The 21,348-nt window shown below is 39.7% G+C and overlaps 1 protein-coding gene across 5 annotated transcripts in view; it reads right to left on the bottom strand.

The window, feature by feature from the left end:
* The window catches only part of LOC148878141 (uncharacterized), a 44,094-nt gene that overhangs the window by 22,001 nt on the left and 745 nt on the right, over nucleotides 1-21,348 (bottom strand). For 3 of the 5 annotated variants that reach the window (XR_016100650.1, XM_088949266.1, XM_088949286.1), the window contains exons 2-4: nucleotides 21,106-21,153; nucleotides 20,888-20,947; nucleotides 46-84 (exon numbers count right to left, since the gene is read on the bottom strand). Coding sequence is in view for 3 of the 5 variants with exons in the window: in XM_088949266.1 (XP_088805392.1) it covers nucleotides 46-84; nucleotides 20,888-20,947; nucleotides 21,106-21,153 (147 nt within the window). In the remaining 2 variants the exon portion in view is untranslated. The remainder of the gene's footprint in view (nucleotides 1-45; nucleotides 85-20,887; nucleotides 20,948-21,105; nucleotides 21,154-21,348) is intronic. The other 2 variants (XR_016100653.1, XM_088949277.1) reach the window with 1 other exon arrangement.

The raw sequence follows: 21,348 nt of genomic DNA, 5'->3' as shown, positions 1-21,348 counted from the left end.
GCTCTAATGTCTCAGAATCTCATCCAGAAGGTAGACTCCATTCACCTCGTGACCACTCCCAATCATCTTCTTTGACTCCATATCCTGCAAAACACAATTACCAGGAAGAGAGGTCACTAAACAATTCAAATTTTTTGTCAAAGAACTAACAGAAAATATATTGGTATGAAGTCTAGGGACATGTAAGACAAAAGATAAAGTAATATCATTGGTCACTCTAAATGTTCCCTTCCCAGCAATGGAAATATGTGAATCATCTACTATAGAGACTCTGTCTCTACCAGAGTACAACTGATAGGAACTAAAAATGGTGGGAACATTAGTCATTTGCTCAAATGCTCCTGAGTCTATAATCCAAGGAGGTCCCTCCTTACCTGATGTGGATGCAAGATTTGCAATTGCATATGAACTACCTGTATGTGCAAAAGAAGTGGTGTAGTTGACTCCTACACTCTGCTGTCCATCTGGAAGGCTAGAGCTAGTTGTATCTTTCTTACTCATAAGCTGTCCAAACCTCTCTAATTATGTTTTCATTGCTACTACTACAATGGGATCCCAATTAGTTTGAGAAAGAGGGGCCGAAGAGTCTCCTGTAGTGGCCACGTTTGCATTTCCCTTCTTGTTCCTTATTCGAGCAGGCATAAGATTTGGATGAAGCTTCCAACAAGTATCCTTAGTATGCTTAGGCTTCTTACAATAATCACACACCAAGTCCTTATCTTCCCTTCTAGTCTTACTGCTCCCCCTGTCTCCATTCGGCTTAGGTTTGGTTGTACTAACCATAGCCGACTAGTCAATCCTAAGCTGTCTCATCATGACATTCCTCCTGCTCACCTCTCCAGAAACAAAGGCATAGGCTTGAGAGAGTGTCACACTCTCCCTAGAAAGGATATGCTGCCTAGCAATGTCAAATTCAGGGTTTAGCCCTGCCAAGAACTCAAAAACCCTATTTTTCTCTACCAATTTTTGATAGGTGGTTGTATCATTTACATTTTCCCATACCACAGTTTCTAAGTGATCTATTTCCTGCCAAAGGGTTTTTACTATGGAGAAATACATGGCAAGGGATTTTTCTCCCTGTTTTATACTAATTACCTAATTCCTTAACTGATAGGCTCTGGCTACATTTTGCTTCTAAGAATAGGTTTCAGTCACTCGATCCCAAATCTCCTTATTAGTATTGGCCCATAGGAAATTTTTGCCAATATGAGGTAACATAGAATTACACAGCTAGGACATTACCATGTAATTCTCCTACACTCATCGAGAAGAATCTGTATCAGGTTTCTTCTCCTCCCCAGTGATGTATCATAATTTTCCACGGGCACCAATAGCCATCTTGGCTGATTATGCTCACTCTAAATAATTTGTACCATCAAGTTTTACTGTAGTAATGATTCCATACCCAAAAATATCACTATTACCTCCAACACCCAGTCACATGGTACCGGTGGATTTCACCTCGGTACTCCAACTCTCCATCTTACTTCAAACAGTTCAACAGTAAGAAAAAATAGGTTGGGGATCTTCCAAAAGCAATTCAATCTCACACACTGAAACCAACCCTTCCGAAAGAAGAAAACCCTATCCAGAGAGAAATCTCTCTCCTTCCAGTGCCTCCCAACAAAGAGAAGAGTGAATCGATCACTCCAAGAGGCTCAAAAAATTCCAAAAACTTAACCGCCCTCTTCAGAAAAACAAAAGAAAACTAACAATACATGGGCGTCCAAGATCATATCAAAAACAAAGAGTCCAACTTTTCTAGGACTCTTCCCCGTACTCCAGTTCTTCCTGATTTTGATGTCGAACAGTAGATCACCTTCCTGATGACTAGATCCCACCAAAAAATCCAAGAACTGGGCAATCTATAGCAAATCGATCAGCCCTTTGTTACTTCATGCAGTCAGCCGATCTAGGGCTGCATGAGAATGCTTCAAGAACCCTAGCCGAGGCTCTAATACCAAGTAGAAATCTACTGAATTCAAAAAATATGAAAAGAAAAGAAGTTTCTTGAAGGGAAAAGGAAGAGAGAAGGAGAAGAAGAAAAGAATAGATCTTGAAAAGAAAAGAGAACAATAATCTGGCCGCCCCCTTCACTTATTATTTATAATAAAAATATAAGAGCAATACAAGGACAACTATGCCCTTATAGGGCAGCAAAACATAAAACAACATATATAAGACTCAAAAACATAATAAAATTTGGACTCACATAATTGTTGTGTGTCCCCACCTCCTATCTAACAACTAACATAAAACAACACAAAATTGATTAATCTTCAACACTCTAGGTATTCTATAGAGGGTGGTTAGGTTTCTAGAACTTTCTGGGCCTTCTAGAGTGGCCTATTCACTTTTCTCTTCGATAGGAGACAGTGGGAGAAGAGAGATTTCTCTCCGGATAGGGTTTTCTTCTTCCAGAAAGGTTTGTTACCTTTGTGTATGAGATTGATTTGATCTTGGAGGCTCTCTTTTTTTTATCAGTAACAAAAACTTTATTAATGATGTGAAGATTTGTGAAACTTTAGATACAAAAGGGGGAGATAAAATGTCTTAGTTCCCCTTCATCAAAATACAATGAAAGAAAGTTAAAAATTAGCCCAAAAGATAGACTCCCTATTCACCCCTTGCTTGGCCAGCCCATCTACAAATGATTTGGCAATCCTCTTCACCCAGCTGTATTGTATCTCAATGTCCCTACATAGCCAGAAGAATTTTTTTCTTTTCATTTTTATAGCTCCACAAACCACTGTCCTCTTCCTTCAACCAACTAATCACCACCTCCAAATCACCTTCCATGACCAAACGTCTGATATTTAGTTCCCTTGCTCTTTGGATTCCTTCCAGAGCTGCAAGGACCTCAGCCCTAAGAGAGTCTCCTTCTCCAATAGGGCTTGAGAACAAAGCAATAGCATTCCCTTCCTCATTCCTGAATACTCCCCCAATCCCAGAGGGCACTGGATTCCTTAAACTACTGCCATCAAAATTCAATTTTATAAATCTAGAGGGAGGAGGGGACCAAGAGGGACTAAGAGTCCTCTTACACAGAGAAGGGGTAGCTATGTCTTTCCAATTTCTTACATAGTCAGCCACGGGAAAGTCTGAAAACAACTCCATAGATTTTAGCCAATGGGCAGCCCTTAAAAGTATTAGGTCTAATAGGTCTTCCAGGGTTCTTTCCTTGTCTGAAAAAATTCATGAGTTTCTTTCTTCCCTCTCTTCTTAGGCCATCTGAAAAACGAAAGAGAGAACAAACTTCGAACACTCTCGGGGGAGATTCGAAGAACACCCAAAGCGGGAAAGAGCCCACTACCATCCAATTTTAGTAACCTTACAAGAAACCATAAGGTGATAACCAATTTCCCCATCAGCTTTACAGAGATTACACCCATTAGGAAGTAAACAATAACTGGGTCTCTTTTTCTAAAGTAAATCATTTGTGTTTATTCTTTCAAGGAAAATTTCCCAACAAAAACTACCAACCCGAGGAGGAATGGGGTTGATCCAAAGTTCCTTAACCGGAAAGGACAACCCAAGATGGACAGAAGGCTGAGTTAAGGTTTCAAAAAACAAAGCACAAGAGAAAGTACCTGAGGTGGAAGGAGTCCAAAATCTGGTGTCTTCCTTATTAGGATCCAATAAAGCATTCTCAAGGATGGCTGACAAAGATAAAATGCTATCCAAATATGTATCCCTAATTGCCCTTCTCAGGCCAAGGTTCCACCCAAAACCAGAAGTGGAGTCTGAAGGACCTAAGAAAGAAGAGATAGGTTCATTTTTCAAGTCTGACAGAGCATACAAAGAGGGAAACTAGTCCTTCAGAGGTGAATCCCCTATCTAAAGTTGTTCCCAGAATTTTATTTGATTACCAGAGTTAAGACCATACTTGATCTAAGGGGAGAAAGCTAGAAGTAGATCATGAATGGATTTCCAAGGAGAAGCAGTTGTAGCCCTTGCCACAATTCCAGGATCCCAGTCGTTGTCTTCTAGCCCATATAAGCTAGCCACAATCTTTGTCCACAATTTATCTCTTTCCACTATAAACATCCACAACCATTTCCCCAACAAAGCCATATTCCTTTTCTTAATGTTTCCAATCCCAAGGCCTCCTAGTTTTTTACATCTACTTACTACCTCCCAACTCACCCTATGATCTCTCTTCTCCTCTCCAGGCTCTCATAGAAAATCCCTCATTAATTTTTCAAAAAGTTGGAAACCTTAGTGGGGATCTTAAACACTAACAGAAAGTAAACAAGTAGGTTAGCAAGGGTAGACCTAATCAAAGTGACACTCCCCCCTAAGGAAAGATAATTTTTCCTCCAAGACGCAAGCCTCTTCTCAAATCTCTCCACTACCGGGTTCCAGAAGCTTACATTCTTAGGATTATCTCCTAAGGGGAGACCCAAGTACATCAAAGGCCAATCAGAGATTGCACAACCTAAAACACTTACATATTCCCTTAATTCCCTCTCTTCCACATTCACTCCCACCACACAACTCTTATCAAAGTTCACCTTGAGGTTAGACATCTGCTCAAAGAGTTGTATTGCCAATTTTAAGTTCCGGATCCAATTTATGTCCCCACCCTCACAGAACAAGATTGTGTCATCTGCAAACTGCAGATGTGTCAGTGATACCTCCTCCCTTCCTACTTGCTATCCTTTTATCAAATTCCTCAAGTCGGCTCTATGGATCAATCTCCCAAATACATCAGCAATCAGGGTGAATAGGAAGGGGAAGAGTGGGTCTCCTTGTCTTATACCTCTCAAGGCAGGAAAGAAATCAACCACAGTTCCATTCACCAAGATAGAATAGTAACAAGTCCTAATACAGCCCCATATCCATTTACACCACATGTCTCCAAAGCCAAAGCTTCTCAACACCTCCAATAAGAAAGACCAATCAACTAGGTCATAAGCCTTCTCCAAATCCAATTTGCAGACCACTCCCCTCTTAGATTTTCTAAAGCTCTCCAAGCTATCATTTGCAATGAGGATTTGATCAGTGATCTTGGAGGCTCTCTACCTAATTATTTTTTGCTTTTGAACTGTTTGAAGTGAAATGGAGAGTTGGAGTACTGAGTAGAAGTCCACCGGTAACATGGATCTGGGTGTTGGAGGTAGTAGTGATATTTTTGGGTTTGGAATTATTACTACAATGAAATTTGATGGTACAAATTATCTAGAATGGGCACAATCAGCTGAGATGGCCATTGGTGCTCATGGGAAACCGGGATACATCACTAAGAGGAGAAGAAACCTAATACAAATCCCTCCCAGTGGGTACAGGAGAATTACATGGTGATGATCTAGTTGTGTAACTCTATATTACCTCACATTGGTTTTTTTTTTTTTTTGTGGGCTAATACTGTAAAGGAGATTTATGATGGAGTGACTGAAACCTATTCCCATAAACAAAATGTAGCTAGAGCCTATCAGTTAAGGAATCTAGTGATTAGTACAAAAAAGGGAGATAGACCTCTTGCCACCTATTTCTCCATGTTGAAAACTCTTTGGTAGGAAATCGACCACTTAGAAATTATGGTTTGGGAGTGTATGAAAGATGCAGCAACCTATTAGGGGTTGGTAGAAAAGAATAGGGTTTATGAGTTCTTGGTTGGGCTAAACCCTGGATTCGACATTGTCAAGCAACATCTCCTTTCTAGAGAAAGTGTGACTCTTTCTCAAGCTTATGCCTTTGTCTCTAGGGAGGAGAGCGGGAGGAATGTCATGTTGACACAACCTGGGATTGATCAGTCAACTATGGTTAGTATAGTTAAATCTAAGCCAAATGAAGACAGGGGGAGTAGTGAGGCTATAAAGGAGGACAAGAAAGACTTGGTGTGTGACAATTACAAAAAGACTAAGCATACTAGAGACACTTGTTGGAAGCTTTACTCTCATCTCATACCAGCTCGGGTCAAGAACAAGAAGGGAAATGCAAATGTGGCAATTACAAGAGACACTTCAGGACCCCTCTCCCAGGTTGATCTGTATTCCATTGCAGCAACAACAGCAACAGCAATGAGGACTGAATTGAAAAGTATAGACAGCTTACGAATAAGAAGGATTCAGCCAGTTCTAGTTCTTCAAATGGGCAGAACAGTTTAGGAGCCAACCATACTACTTCCTTTGCTCAAATAGGTAGTCCATATGCAATTGCAAATCATGTATCCACCTCAGGTAAGGAGGGACCACCATGGATTATAAACTTAGAAGCATCTTAGCACATGACCAATATATCTACCCTTTTTAGTTCTTACCAATTGTGCTCTAGTAGAGATAAAATCTCTATAGCAGATGGTTCCCATATTCCCATTGCTCGAAAAGGGACAGTTAGAGAGATTAATGGCATTACTTTATCCTCTGTCTTACATGTCCCTAAACTCCACAGTAATCTTCTTTCTATAAGCTCTCTGATAAAAAAATTGAACTATTCAATGACTTTTCTTCTTAGTAATTGTGTTTTTGCAGGATCTGGAGTCAAAGAAGATGATTAGGAGTGGTCGTGAAGTGAATGGAGTCTACCTTCTGGCTAAGATTCTAAGACATCAGAGACATTATGTTAGTAGTAGCACTAGTAGTGGATTAGAGTCAGTGAGTCAGATTATGCTTTGGCATAATCGTTTGGGTCATCTTCCTTTCATTTTATTGAGGTTTTTGTTTACAAAGTTGTTTGAGTCTATTCAATTGTCCAGTTTGGAATGTGAAAGTTGTCAGTTGGGAAAGCATTGAGACATTCTTTTAAACCAAGTAATAAAAGAAGTTCCTCTGCTTTTGATATTGTCCATACTGATGTATGGGGTCCTTACCACATTTCTTCTATGGGTGGTTATCGTTAATTTCTCTTGTTTGTGGATGATCATACACAATATTCTTGGATATATCTAATGAGATCATGTAATGAAGTACCCATTTTGGTGTGACAATTCAACAGATGGTTCTCACACAATTTGGAGTGAGGACTAAAGTCTTTAGATCAGATAATGCTAGAGAATACTTTGAAAATGACTTGTCCTCTTACTTTTTGGAGCATGGTGTGATTCATCAGAGTAGTTGTGCATACACACCGCAACAGAATGGGTAGCAAAGAGGAAGAATAAACATATTGTGGAGGTGCCAAGGAGCCTTATGGTGTGTGCCTTAGTTCTTATTCATTTTTGGGGATGCAATTCTCACAGTCGTGTATCTGATTAATCGTGTTCCTTCACGCAATTTGGAGTTTATGACACCTTTTAGCTTGCTTTTTCCAAATGGGGAGATATTTTATATACCTTTGAGAGTCTTTGGGTGTGTCTCCTTTGTTCACATTCTTGGTTCTTATCACAAGAAATTGGATCCTAAAGCCAAGAGGGGTATTGTTGTTATGATCCAGTGTTGGGGAGTAAGTTTGTCACTATGAACGTTACATTTTTTGTGTCTACTTTCCTTTTCTTGGGTGGTTCTCCTCAGGGGGAGTGTTTTGAGGAGGAGAATTCACAACCTGTCCCTCTTCCTGTTTCATTTATTCCTTCATCTGATCCACCTATTTCACCATCAGCAGCTACACTCCCACTGCCTAATCCACAATGGCCAGCCTCACAACTCTATCAGCGCCGCCAGGAGAGGGTTGACTCCACACATGCTCAGATAGAAGAACCTACACCACTCTCTGTCAATCCATCTAAGATCCCATGTTTGGTTGATACAGTTCCAGGTATTTCCATTGAGCCTGAGCTTGTTATTTCCCCTAATAACGATGTTTTTGTACCTAACACTGCCGAGGCAGCTGATCCCATTGATCTTGATCTTCCCATTGCACTCCGCAGAGGGAAGAGAAAGTGTACACCCCATTGCATTTCACACCATCTCTCCTATAGTGCCTTATCACCCTCCTACTATGCTTTCCTTTCTTCCTTAGATTTTGTGTCATACGCTAGAATACCAATGAGGCTCTCTCCAAAACTAAGTGGAAACTAGTTATGCAAGAAGAAATGGAAGCCTTGGTTAAGAATCAGACATGAGAGATAGTTAATCTTCCTACAGACAAAGAGACAATCGGGTGCATATGGGTGTTCGATGTGAAGTACAAGGTTGATGGTAGTATGGAGAAGTACAAGGCAAGGTTGGTTGCAAAAAGATATACACAAACCTATGGTATCGATTACCTGGAGACTTTTGCACTAATTGCTAAAATGAGCTCAATTCAAATTCTCTTGTCCCTAGCAGCTACCTGTTCATGGCCTCTATTTCAGCTTTAATGCTAAAAATGCTTTCCTTAATGGTGATCGGCAAGAGGAGGTATATATGGACATTCTAGTTGGTTTTTATGAGAATGTTGATAAGGGAAAAGTTTGCAGGCTGAAGAAATCACTATATGGTCTGAAACAGTCACCCAGGGCATGGTTTGATAGGTTCAGAGAGGCACTTATCCGTTTTGGGTACACATAGACTCAATTCAACCATACTTTCTTTGTAAAAAAGGAGAGGCACTCTTGTCAATATTGATTGTATATGTAGATGATAGAGTTGTTACAAGAAATGATCTGAAGGAGATTGATGCACTCAAGAAGTCACTACGGCAAGAGTTTGAGATTAAGGATCTAGGTGAGCTAAAATACTTTATGGGGATTGAGGTTGCAAGACCCAAGTATGGGATTTTCATCTATCAGAGGAAGTAGCATTGGACTTATTACAGGTGACTAGGAAGCTAGGAACTAAACCAGCTAATACTCTTATTGACCCAAATCATAGAATTAATGCTTTGGATTGTGAGTTGGTCAAGGATGTGGGAAGATATCAGAGCATGGTAGGTTGGCTGTTATATTTATGTATGACACGTCCAAACATCTCCTATGTTGTTAGTGTTGTGAGTCAGTGTATGCATGCTCCTCGAGTTCAACATTGGGAAGCCATTAAGAGGATACTTGCATGCCTGAAGAAGCATCCTGGTAGAGGGATTCTTTTCTAAACCATGAAAATTTAAAGCTAGAGACCTACACAAATGCAGATTGGGCAGGTTGCTTAGATGACAGGAGATCTACATCAGGGGAATGCACCTTTGTGGGAGGAAACTTGGTCTCATGGAAGAGTAAAAAACAATCAATTGTGGCAAGAGCAAGTGCAGAGGCTGAATATAGATCTATGGCTCATGGTGTTTCAGAACTACTTTGGGTGAGGTCTCTATTGAGTGAGATTGGAATAAAAGCTAAGGAGCCCATGATGTTATATTGTGACAACCAAGCTGCAATCAGTATTGCTCACAATCCAATTCAGCATGACAGGACTAAACACATTGAGGTTGATAGGCACTTAATAACAGAAAGGGTGACAACTGGAGAAGTCCACTTGCCTTATGTCTCCACTGAACTACAGTTGGCTTATGTCTTCACCAAAGGGTTTGCAAAGAACAAGTTTGAATACAATCTGCACAAGTTGGGAATATATGACATTTACTCCCAACTTGAGGGGGAGTGTTGAGGTTTTAAACAAACTGTGTAGTCTATAATGGCAGTTTTTTTATTATTTATTGTTTAGATAGGAAGTGAGGACCACAGCACTCTTGTTGGGTCCTTTTTGAGTAGTTATTTTAAATGTTTTATGTTGTTTTATGTGTTAGCCATCCTATAAGGGCAATTTGGTCTTTGCGCTCTTCATTATTTTAGACTATAAATAATAGTGAAGAGGGCAGCCAGCATTATTGCTCTCTTTTCTCTCATACCTCTTCTCTTCTTTCTCCTTTCTTCTCTTCTTCTTTGAGAAATTTTCTTTTCTTTTACAGATTTTTTATTTCAACACTTTTCTACTGCAACCCCTTTTTACTTGTGTGTAGGTGTTCAAAAGAACCCTACAAATGCTAACCAATAAATGGGTACCAAGCTGTATGTGGTGTCGTAAGCCATTTGTGATGCTGCCTTAAATGTCCCGGGATGAAGAACGTTGAGATCATTCGAGGGTAAGACGAAGTGTAACAACCACAAGGCCAAGTAGGCTACTATCCAAGCTTCACTTTTAGTTATTTGGTCTGAGTGAAAACTCAACCAACAAATGGATCCTCTCCACAAATCATGGAACTAACATGTTTTCCTTTCATCTTCAAAGCCTTCTTAGCAGCATAACATCCCTTGGTCCTCTTATTAAAGTCACATCCATTCTTGGGTTCTTTGTAATCCTAGAAGAAAGGGCTTGGAATCCTCGCATTCAAAGTGTACCATACTCGAGCCAATTTGCATGAGAAATTCGATTAGACCCTTTCTCTGAGGCAAGCTAAGCATATGCCTTAAACAAGTATTGGCAAGAATGAGGCAGGCCATCTTGCAGATGTGCTCTAGAGAAGATTGGCGTGAAAACTTTAGCTTTGAGCAAATTAAGTTGTTCAACAAAATAAGGCAGGGTTATACATGCACGTAAGAATATCCTTAGGCAAGGAAAGACCATGAATCCAAGCATGCAGCCCTTCAGGCTTACCTTTAAGGAGAGGGCATGATGATAATCTTACTACTATCCTCCCTCCTAACAAAGAGGAGCCTCGATGAAAGGTGGTAAAGATACATCACCCCAAGATGATGACTTCACAGTCTCGAGAAGTAATTCAGTTGGATGATGATCATGCAGAGGCATTGGTTACAGGGAAGTCCCAACCAAATTTTTTCACCATCAGATGAAGATGGCAATGGCTACAACTCACTGAAGGAAGGCTATGGAAAGGTGTGGAGAAAATCCACTCTCTAAGCACCATGCCACCATGGAACGGAGATTTGTGATTGTTGGATCAAAATCCTTTAAAATTAAGCGAAGCCTTTCAAAAAGATGATTTCGTACTAACGAAAAGGGGAAAGGGAGCTTGGACACAGATAATATGGTCTCGAGAGGACATTCTATGGACTAGAACTTGCATCCAGGAAGCTCTGGAAATTGAATGAAGACATTTAGCAGATTGTAAGAGAGAGCTCAAGGGAAGAATCCTATGTTTACAACTTAAATCAAATACCTGGGGCAGATTCATCCGTCTGAGCAGATGGGAAAAATCAAACAAGTTAAGACACATTTGTATCCCAAAAGATCCTACTTCCGGTGGTTGGAACTCTTTCATCCAGTTTTTGGACCGGGCTGTTCCGCCTAGAATGAAACCCCGCCATATTAATCTCTCGCAAGAAGCCTTTCCCTCGCTCGAAGTCAAAAGCAGAATCATAAAATCCGAAGGGTTTGCATTTCTTTCGATTGCGCATCAGGGAAAGCCATTTGGAAACTAGAGATTGGCTTTCGTCTATACAAAAACACCTACATTAAATTGGGATGAAGTTGAAGTTGGATTTTCTGCAAATTTGCATTCTGAATCCCTGTTGAAATTGTGCCCTTTTGAACAAAATAAAGCAGTGGAATTTGCCCCTTCAGAAGACTTGATTATTTCTTGGACCAAGCTCAAATCAATCTTCATTTTTGGTGACTAGGTTCAAATTGAACGTTGGTGGCCAAAGATTAATGCAGTCCCTAATCAATTAAGATTCAATGGATGGCTCAAGCTAAGAGGGCTACCACTCCACCTCTGGACGAAGGAAATTTTTTCTTTGATAGGAGACACCTGCGGAGGTCTTGAAGATATAGATCCCCGATCCTTTAATCTTTCCGAGTTAAGTTTTGTCAGAATCAGGGTGAAAAACCGTGGTATTCATGCCATCCCTCGTTCAATCCCAATTCTGGATAGAAACGCCTGGTTCTACATCTCTGTGGAGGTGGAAAAGACGAACGAGTCACCTTCCGATCTCTCCGATCCAACTCGCTCAAATGTCTCACCTCCACGTGGCACTTCCACCTTTGTTGCTCAGAGATCAAGTCGCAGTAGAGGCATGCATAGGGAAGGCGAAAAGTCAGTAATGGCTCCTTGTGCAACTATGCAAGAGCTCTCCTCCCTCCCCAAGCCTAAAGGCCTTGAGGAGCTCAAAAGACGCGAAGAAAGTGGACAGGCGCAACCCCTTATTAAGAAGTTTCAAATTTCAAACCCCCCCCCCAATTCCCAGATTTCCAATATTGACCCAACACCTAGCTGGTTTGAAAACTTGGGCTGCTCTTCTCAAACCCAAGGCCCACATAAGTCTTTCGGCCCATCTAGCACCTTAAACCCACCAGCAACCCCCACCTTCAGTCGAGCGGTTCCCGAAACTCCTCCCAGCTCGAGCCGGCATCTTGGTAAAGTTTTCATGGCTCCAACTCTGTCCGTAAGTTCTGGCCTGCCATCCGCCAGTGAAGAAGACACAGAGGATAACCTCAGCTTGTACGCTACTGAAGCAGATATAGACCCTCATGAGTTTGCTCTTAAAAGAGTAAAAGATCTTTTCGCAGACAAAGGGAGTTAGGGTTCTGTGGAGATTCTCGAGCAGACCCAGTTGATCGATCCAGGCTACAAAATGTCTTCAGAATTAGACCCCCCTGTTCGCGGACATGGGAGATTCGTCAACCTTCATTCCTGACCAAAACCATAAATCGCATTCAAGGAGATCCCCCACCCCCCATTTGGTTCTGTCACTGTCTTTTCTCCCCTTCCACTCTTTCAGGTTCAAATGAGTTGCCATCCCACCCAATGCAGATCGTTCCAATTCAGACAGTTGTTCCATCAAGCATTGGCAAGAAGGAGACAGAGAATTTGGGAATTGACAATATAGCCGGAACTTTGGGAATTGCGAGAAGAGACAAAGAAGATGAAAAGGAGAGAATCTTTAATAAAGAGGAGACTAAACCTGGAAAGGCTCAGGAGAAGAACAGTAAAAAAAAAGTTCTAAAAAAGAACTAAAAGGCTTCAGTGGGGTCTAATGGATCACATCTCAAAGGGAAATAGGATGAATAAGGGGAACTCTGTCAAAGTGACTCAATGAAGATACTAAGTTGGAATGTCAGGGGTTTGGGAGGTCAGCTCAAAAGAAGCTTAGTGAAAGAAACATTGAAGAGAGAAAATCCAGATATAATTGTCCTTCAGGAATCAAACATAGAAGTCATCGACAGAAAACTTATGAAAGCCATATGGGGAATAAGGGGTAGAAAATGGACTACTGTTCCAGCTGAGGGTTCCGCTAGAGGTATCATCCTAGCATGGAAGGATGATACCTTGGTTTTGTTCGCTAATATTAAAGATGGTTTCAGCTGGATATTAGTGGGTGATTTCAATGTCACCAGGTTCAGTTTGAAACATTCTAATAGTAGAATCACAACCAGAAGCATGAGAAAATTCTCTAATTTTATTGGCAGACACAATCTGTGTGATCTCCCTCTTACAAATGGACTATTCACCTGGTCAAACATGCAAGAAAATGCCATAAGCTGCAGACTTGACAGATCTTTGCTATCTCAAGATTGGTTGGAGAGATTCCCAAACCTGTGTCAAGAGCTTCGTCCAAAATGTGCCTCAGACCACTGGCCCATATTGCTGAACACCGAAAGAATCATCAAAAGAAAGGCCCCATTCAGATTGGAAAAATTCTAGCTACAACATATAGACTTCAGTAAAAAGGTTGCAACATGGTGAGAAGACTGCAAAGTAGAGGGTTTGGCTGGGTTCAGACTTCTTCAGAAACTAAAAGCTTTGAAGAAAAATCTTAAAGCTTAGGGGAGAAAAGAATTTAAAGTTGTTGAAGAAGAGAAAAAAATAATTCTTTCGGAATTAGAGGACTTGGATAATAGAGAAAAAAAATGGGACCCTTAATGCCTTAAACAGAAATAAAAGAGCAGAATTAAGAAAGGAATGGGAACAACTAGTTAGAAGGGAAGAGATCTATTGGAGACAAAGATCAAGACTGAGATGGTTGAAAGGAGACAATAATTCCAGATTTTTTCACACCTATGCCTTGGGAAGAAGTAGGAAGAACATTATCTCTAAGCTCAATCTTAATCAGAGAGAAGTGGAGAATCCTGAGGAAATTTCTGAAGCTTTCCTTTCTTTCTTTAAAAACCTCTACTCCAAGGATAGTGAAAACCAGTTTACATTATATAATTGGGATGGCACTACCCTATCAACTGAAAAGAGGGATTGGTTGGAAAGAAGCTTTGAAGAGGAAGAAGTCAAGAAAACTATTTTCAGCATGGACGAAGACAGGGCTCCAGGGCCAGACGGCTTTCCTATTCTTTTCTTCCAAAAGTGTTAGGAATTTGTAAAGTCAGATCTCATGGAGTTTTTCAGGGACTTCCATTCATCTGCCATTGTTAACAAGGACCTTAACTCTACCTTTCTCTGCCTCATCCTTAAGAAAGAGGGAATTTTGGAAGTTAAAGACTTTAGACCTATAAGTTTGGTTGGGAGCATATACAAAATTTTGGTAAAGGTTCTGGCCAACAGACTTAAAGAAGTCCTTGAAGATCTAATTTCCCCAAATCAGTTTGCTTTTGTAAAAGGAAGACAAATTGTGGACAGCATTCTTATTGCAAATGAGTGTGTGGAAGACAAAAAATCCTCTGGGACCCCGGGGGTCCTTGTGAAACTTGATCTAGAGAAGGCGTATGACAAAGTGGATTGGGACTGCATTCTTGATTGCTTAAGGCTAAGAGGTTTTGGGAGAAACTGGATCAAGTGGATTAAAGGTTGTATTGGCTCTCCTTGGTTTTCAGTATTGATAAATGGTGAAGCGAAAGGTTATTTCAAGGCTAGTAGGGGTCTAAGACAAGGTTGCCCTCTTTCCCCATTACTTTTCACTTTGGTGATGGATATATTTAACTATCTCTTTGACAAGTCAATTCTTCTCAACTTGGTGAAAGGATTTGAAGTGGGTAGGGATAAAATTCACATCTCTCACTTACAGTTCGCCAACGATATAATCCTATTCTTGGATGCCTCCGTAACTAACATCACAAACACTAAAATGGTAATCGAATGTTTCGAGATTCTCACTGGTCGGAGAGTTAACTTCTGCAAAAGTAGTATTGTTGCAATTAACTCAGTGGAAGTTGAACTTCTAGAAAATTTCAAATCTTTGTTGGGGTGCAAAGTGGAGAATCTCCCCATTATACCTTGGGGTGCCTCTTGGAGGGAATCCAAAATCCCTCAATTTCTGGAGACCAGTGATGGAGAAATGCGAGAAGAAACCATCGACTTGGAAAAAGTGTTATCTCTCAAAAGGGGGTAAGCTTACTCTCTTAAAGGCCTCCTTATCAAATCTGCCAGTCTACTTTCTTTCTGTCTTCCAGATTCCGACTAAAGTCAGAAATCAGATTTAGAAGCTTCAAAGGAACTTTCTTTGGGAAGGTGGTGGAGATAAGAGAAACCATTTAGTCAGTTGGAAACAAGTATGCAGACCAAAAGAGGAAGGTGGTTTGGGTATTGGACAACTTAAAGAGAAAAATTCTTCTCTCCTAGGCAAATGGCACTGGAGATTTCCAAAAGAACCTAATGCTCTTTGGACAACTGTCATCTCAAGTAAATATGGACGAAATACAAACGGGTGGGATTGCAATCTCCATTTGAACAAGATAAAGGCCACAAATCCTTGGAAAGGTATATGTTCCGTTCACACTTCTTTCTTTCCTTTTATAAGGTATAAAGTGGGAAATGGTTCTAAAATTAAATTCTGGAAAGATCTTTGGTGGGGGGAATCTACCCTGGAAGGCTCTTTCCCTAGGCTGTTTAACCTCACCCTTGACCAAGAAGCCTCTATTTCTTCTTGCCCCCCAAACCAGTCCGCCAAGAATTCTTTAAACTTCCACCTCAGAAGACCCCTAAGGGACTCGGAGATTTCTAACTTAATAGCTTTAATCCAAACCCTCAAAAATGCCTACATATCCCCCTCTCATTCTAACACCCGAATATGAACCCTTCGTGGCGAATTCTCTTCTAAGTCTATGTTCAGGGCTTTGACTGCTGATGATCAGCATTCCTCTTTTCCTTACAAGAAAATCTGGTGCAGCCACATCCCCTCAAGAATTTGCTTCTTTGTATGGGAAGCCTGTCTCCAGAAAGTTAATACTTGTGATCTCCTACAGAAAAAACTTTTGGGAAGACGCTCCATTTCTCATGTTCGTATTTTATGTCTCAGCGAAGGTGAATCTGCAGATCACGTTCTTCTTCATTGCAGTTTCACTCAAAGGATATTGTCCCACTTCTTGAATATGGCAGGGTACAGCTAGGCTTTTCCAATACACATTATGGACATCTTGAATCAATGGCAAGGAACATTGGAGGAGTTAATCTCAGAAGTGCCACATGCAGTGATGTGGGGTGTTTGAGATGAAAGAAACAACCGTATCTTCAACAATAAAAGCAGAACCTTGGAGGAGTTAATCTCAGATACTACCTATCTTTGCATCCTTTGGTCGGTGAATTCAGCTCTGTTTAAAGGACTTTCAGTTAATGATCTTATTAGAGATATTCAGCCCTTTCTGTTTCTACCTCATCCCCAGCAATCATCCTTGAGGCATCCCGTATCCATCAGTGAAGGTGTGATAACCCTTAATTTTGACGGTTGTGCCTTAGGTAATCCGGCCCTTGCAGGTATTGGTGGTACAGTAAGGGACGAAAGGGGCAATATTTGCTGGACTTTTAGTGGTCCAATCGGTTGGGCTGACTCCGCAAAGGCTGAAACGATGGCTGCTCTCACCGGAATCAGGATAACAAAGAATTTGGGAATTCAGAATTTGATCATTACAGGTGATTCAGCAAATACGATAAAATGGTTAAGAGACAAAAAAGGGGGCCCTTGGAGGTTATGTGGGAAGGATGATTTCATGGGGCGTTATGAACAAGGATGATCATTTTATCTTATAATTCAGAGTTTGATCATTGTGATGTTGCCTCTTCCACCTCCAAGGTTCTCATCCTTGTTCATAACGACTTGTCACAAGTCAAGCAGTGTCAAAGTCTTCTACCATCTCCAAGGAGTCAACCAAACTTCTTGGAGATTTTATGGGGCGTGCATGGTCTTTTAACATGAAGGGATGAGAAGCATCCTAAAAGTTGAGTTAAAGCCTACTTTCACAAATTTCATCAGAATTTCAAGGGCTAATCTTTCACAAATTTCTTCAAAAAATTCCTCAGACATTTTGGGGTTAATCTTTCACAAATTTCTTCAAAATTTTGGAGGCTAACATTTCAAAAATTCTTCACTATCAAATTGTTTCAAAATTTTGGGGGCTAATCTTGTAACAAAAATTCTTCAACAATGGCAATATATTTTGGAAGCATCACCCTATGACCTCTCTCCCAAAATGGGGGGCTAATACCTAAGTACAATAGTTAAAACACCTGACCAATTTCTGCTTAACAATGGCCTTTACCCATCTTTAAGTCCAACATAAAACCAAGTTAGGTCGGACCTAGTTAGACTAATTATTTATAAATTCACAAAATAGTTTAAGATTGGATGCTTTTATAGATTAATAACATTTAAAGAATACTCTAGAATGACAGTTAAGGACGCATGCATTAATTAAGCATAAGGGCAAAATGCATAAAGTGAAAAGAATAAGAAAGTTCTAGAAAGAGGAGACCAAAACACTATAGATAGGGCCCCATAACCATTTGGGGACCCATTAACATGGCATTAGTTAGATCCATTATGAAGGAGAGAGAACCCAGATTCTCTCTCTCCTCCCTTCTTTCTTCCCCTTTGTCTTCTACTGACTTAAATCACTGCCATCTCACCAGACTTTAGGAGCCAAACCATCATTATCCCCTGAGTTGGCTTACACTCTACAAATGGCATGCCTTAACAAAAAAATAAAGGAAAATACAGGAAAATCTTGTTTTAGAAAGAAAATGGGAGTTCAATTAGAATTTCAAATTTTTTCTCTTGTCTTTGATTATATGGAGTGACCTTATGACCGTAATACAAATCCAACGTTCCATAACTATGATATGGCTACCAACAAATGTTTATGTGGGTTGTTGTAGTTTGAACAAGGATGATTGGATGTTGACAATATGAATAGAACAAAAGAGGTCTGAAGTGGTAAATAACCACTATGAGTTTGTAGCCCCATCTGTTGGGATATTTAAACAATGAGGAGGTGTTATGTTGGACGAAATTATGTTGAGACAGCAAAGCAATGATAAAATATGCAAAAAGGACAAAAGGGAGTAGGGAAAAAAGAAGAAAAAGAGAACATTAACGGCATGGGATGTCATCAGTGATATGTCATGCTCTATGAGTGTGCAGTTTATCAACAATCTTGGGATCAAACAAGACTATGGCAAATACAAGAAAGAGGAGACTAAAGGAAATCAATCACTAACTCGAATCAATAAGTGCCAGCCTTTGTACTTTTGCAAAAGAAAAGAAAACCCGTTTTAGTCTCTTGATGACTTTGATCTCGGTGTTGAATCTCGATGGCATGATATTGTAAAGAAATCCTACTACTTCAACATTATGGATGAGAACTTGTAGTCCTTTTAATAGAAGAAGACTTAGGAAGAAGATTCAAGGTGGTAATTTGGGTAGCTTTGAAGATTGCCTCTTACTTGCTAAAATACTAAATCTCGTGATTGTGGATATATATATTAAAGATGGGGAATTTGTATCCTACCAGGAGTCTATGTCACCTATCTGACCCCGCCTCCCCCAAAGAACAAAAGAATGTGAAATTCTAATCAGCAAGTTAGCATAACAAGAACATAAAAGGGACACCTCCTTGGCTCTTCAAACAAAGTTCAAAGGGATGCACAATTAGTACAGCATACATATCAGTATCTCTATGTAACAAGATCACATTGCTACAACTTTTAGAGATGGAATGATTGAGTTCAACGAGACGAGATGCAATACTTGAATTTCACATGTTGACAATTCATCTTATATTGCAGAACACTTTCATTAAGCCAAGGTCAATTGCATAACATGCAAGTCAGTCAAACAATCATTTAACATAGAAATTGACATCATTGAGGACGTCAGCACCATGTGGAGTTCCTTCACCTCATCCTTGAATGGGCATTTGTAGACATGTGAATTTCCAAGCCAAATAAGTGGGTTAATTCATATGGTAGCTTCCCAAGTTTATATGGACATCCATAAGCCCAAGTCTATGCAGACATGACCCATGGCCCAAGGATCCAAGTGTACCAGGCCCAATTAGGCCCACATCCTATTGTAATAGGGTGGCCTCATTGGCAAGACCACTAACTCCTACATAATAGAGTATGTATGGGAGTTAACCCTAACTAACGTCCCACTCACATCGGAATGATTGGTTGGCAAAGTGGCCTGAGGTGGCAGCTGTAATCCTAGGCTATAAATAGTAGTGCATAGGGGGAAGAAGCTCTCTTTCTACAATCACAACTACACACTTGAGCTTGAGAGCCCTCTCACACACACTCACTTGAGAACTACAAGAAATCATAAGCCCCTGGAAACTCCAACTTCACTTCAAGTACAAGAGAGAAGAAAGAAGAAAAAACTTCTTAGTTATCCACTCCACATTTGGATTCAAACTTTGAAAGGAGATCAAACCATCAAAAAAGGCCCTTCCTAGAAAAGCACTCTTTATAAGCGATAAAGCACAAAGCCCGGAGTGAAGAATTCTAATAACAACTCTTCAGAAGCACAAGAATTGAACAAAACTACATCAGCACTTTGAGAAGCACAAGAAAAAACACCAACAATCCTTGTCTTCATCATTTTTTATCGTTAATCAGTGGTTGCTCACATTATCATGCAAAACCAAAGAGAGCTCATTCCCATTATATTGTTCTTCATTACAAAATTAAATTTTTGTAATTTGTCTCCATGTTTTGTATTAATCCAATACACGGAATTTGCGTCAACAATATCGCTAATAGTATTGGATGTAGACAATTAATAGAATTTATTAGTAAGAAAAAATACCTTAAATATAGGATCTAATGAGAGAGAATATGAGTTAATACCTTAAATATAAGACTTTCTAAGAAGAAATTGAATGGTGTAGAAAGTAGTAGTTCAAATTTCTTCTTCTACCCTCACAATTAAGGAGTGTAAATTCAAAAATAGGAGTGTTTTAGTCAAGAAAAATTCCACGAGCTCATTCATACTTGTAATATTTTTAATTAATAGTAGTCTATATATGCATGGCAAAAATAACTCCACTTATGTTTCATGAGTTGAATGAGTATTTCGAAATTCATCATTGTGGATAACAAATCCCTCAAAAAGATCATATACAGAATGTCAAAATAGTTCAACCTAGCTTTGGATTGAATGTGGTGAGGTTTCCATCAATTGTTTCTTGAATTCAATCCATACATCATTCAAAAGTTTTTTTTGATTGGTATACATTGTTCAAAGTTCACTAAGTTCTAACACCATCAATATTTTGCACTAAGAGATGTGATTGCACCGTTTTAGTGATATTTTGCTGCATGCAATGCTTGAAAGACTTCAAAAGTTTTCATCCATTTACTCTGCATGTATTTTTCTGCTTTCTCTAAATGATGATCACTTTCCATGAAAGAGGAAAGAGATTAGGATATGTGCTTTAATTATCCACCACTAAAATAACGTTCTTCATGTATGAATGGATTAAAGGTGGCTAGAAGCCCATTCCAGTTCAATCTGCTGACCAAGAAGAAAAATAGGGAAAAAAAGAATGAAAGAAAGAGAAAAAGAAATATTAACCCCAACGGACAAATGGAAGGATGTTATATTGACCTTGAACCATTATTTCTTGGTGTGACAATGAGCTGAAGCTAAAACAAATCACCATGCATATCTTTATATCGCAGTTCCATAAAATAGAACATAAGCAGCTCCTTCTCCCTTCAAGAAGGTAATTCTATGAACAAAGGGAGGAAAGGAATATTACAAGATAGATCCTAGATAGATCAAACCTTCCACAATTGGTAGCTAGCTCGAGCATTTCATAACCAAAAAAAAGAACAAATAACAACTTATAATAAGATTGATAGGTTGCAAATATAAAACACATAAAAGAAGAAAGAAGTACAAGAGATGATTCAATACCTGCAGATTTTGAGGGGTCAGTATAGCTACTCGGTTAGAACATAACTCCAAGAAAACAACCTGTCATCAATAGGTAAATATAAAATATAAATAAGTAAATGTAAATTGCTTTGTCAAATTTAGAGGATTCAGCAGATGAACAATTTTAAAGCAGGCAGCCAACGTGCTAATTGATCCATCCATCAATCAAATGTTTGAGAGTTTCAAAAGGGAAGCACCTGCGGTTTCAAGTAATCGATGACTGCTTGAACTTCTCTACAGGATTCCTGCAACCACATGAACAGCCAACGAACGCAAAAATGGCTTAAATGTGAAAAAGAATAGTGTAATAAAATGCATTCATTTCTAATGACAAACTTGAATACTCTTGCGACTTATGAGCCAGATCAAACACCTATACGCCTATTAAGAGGAAGAGGTGCATAGAAGTTCTGGTATTGGAAGTTGAGTCAAACCATTCC

The sequence above is a fragment of the Nelumbo lutea genome, chromosome 1, assembly GCF_056320005.1.
Source record: "Nelumbo lutea isolate HS-2025 chromosome 1, American lotus-T2T, whole genome shotgun sequence".
Classification (NCBI taxonomy): domain Eukaryota; kingdom Viridiplantae; phylum Streptophyta; class Magnoliopsida; order Proteales; family Nelumbonaceae; genus Nelumbo; species Nelumbo lutea.
Note: the sequence above shows the minus strand (reverse complement) of the source record. Positions and strands in the feature narration are given on the sequence as shown.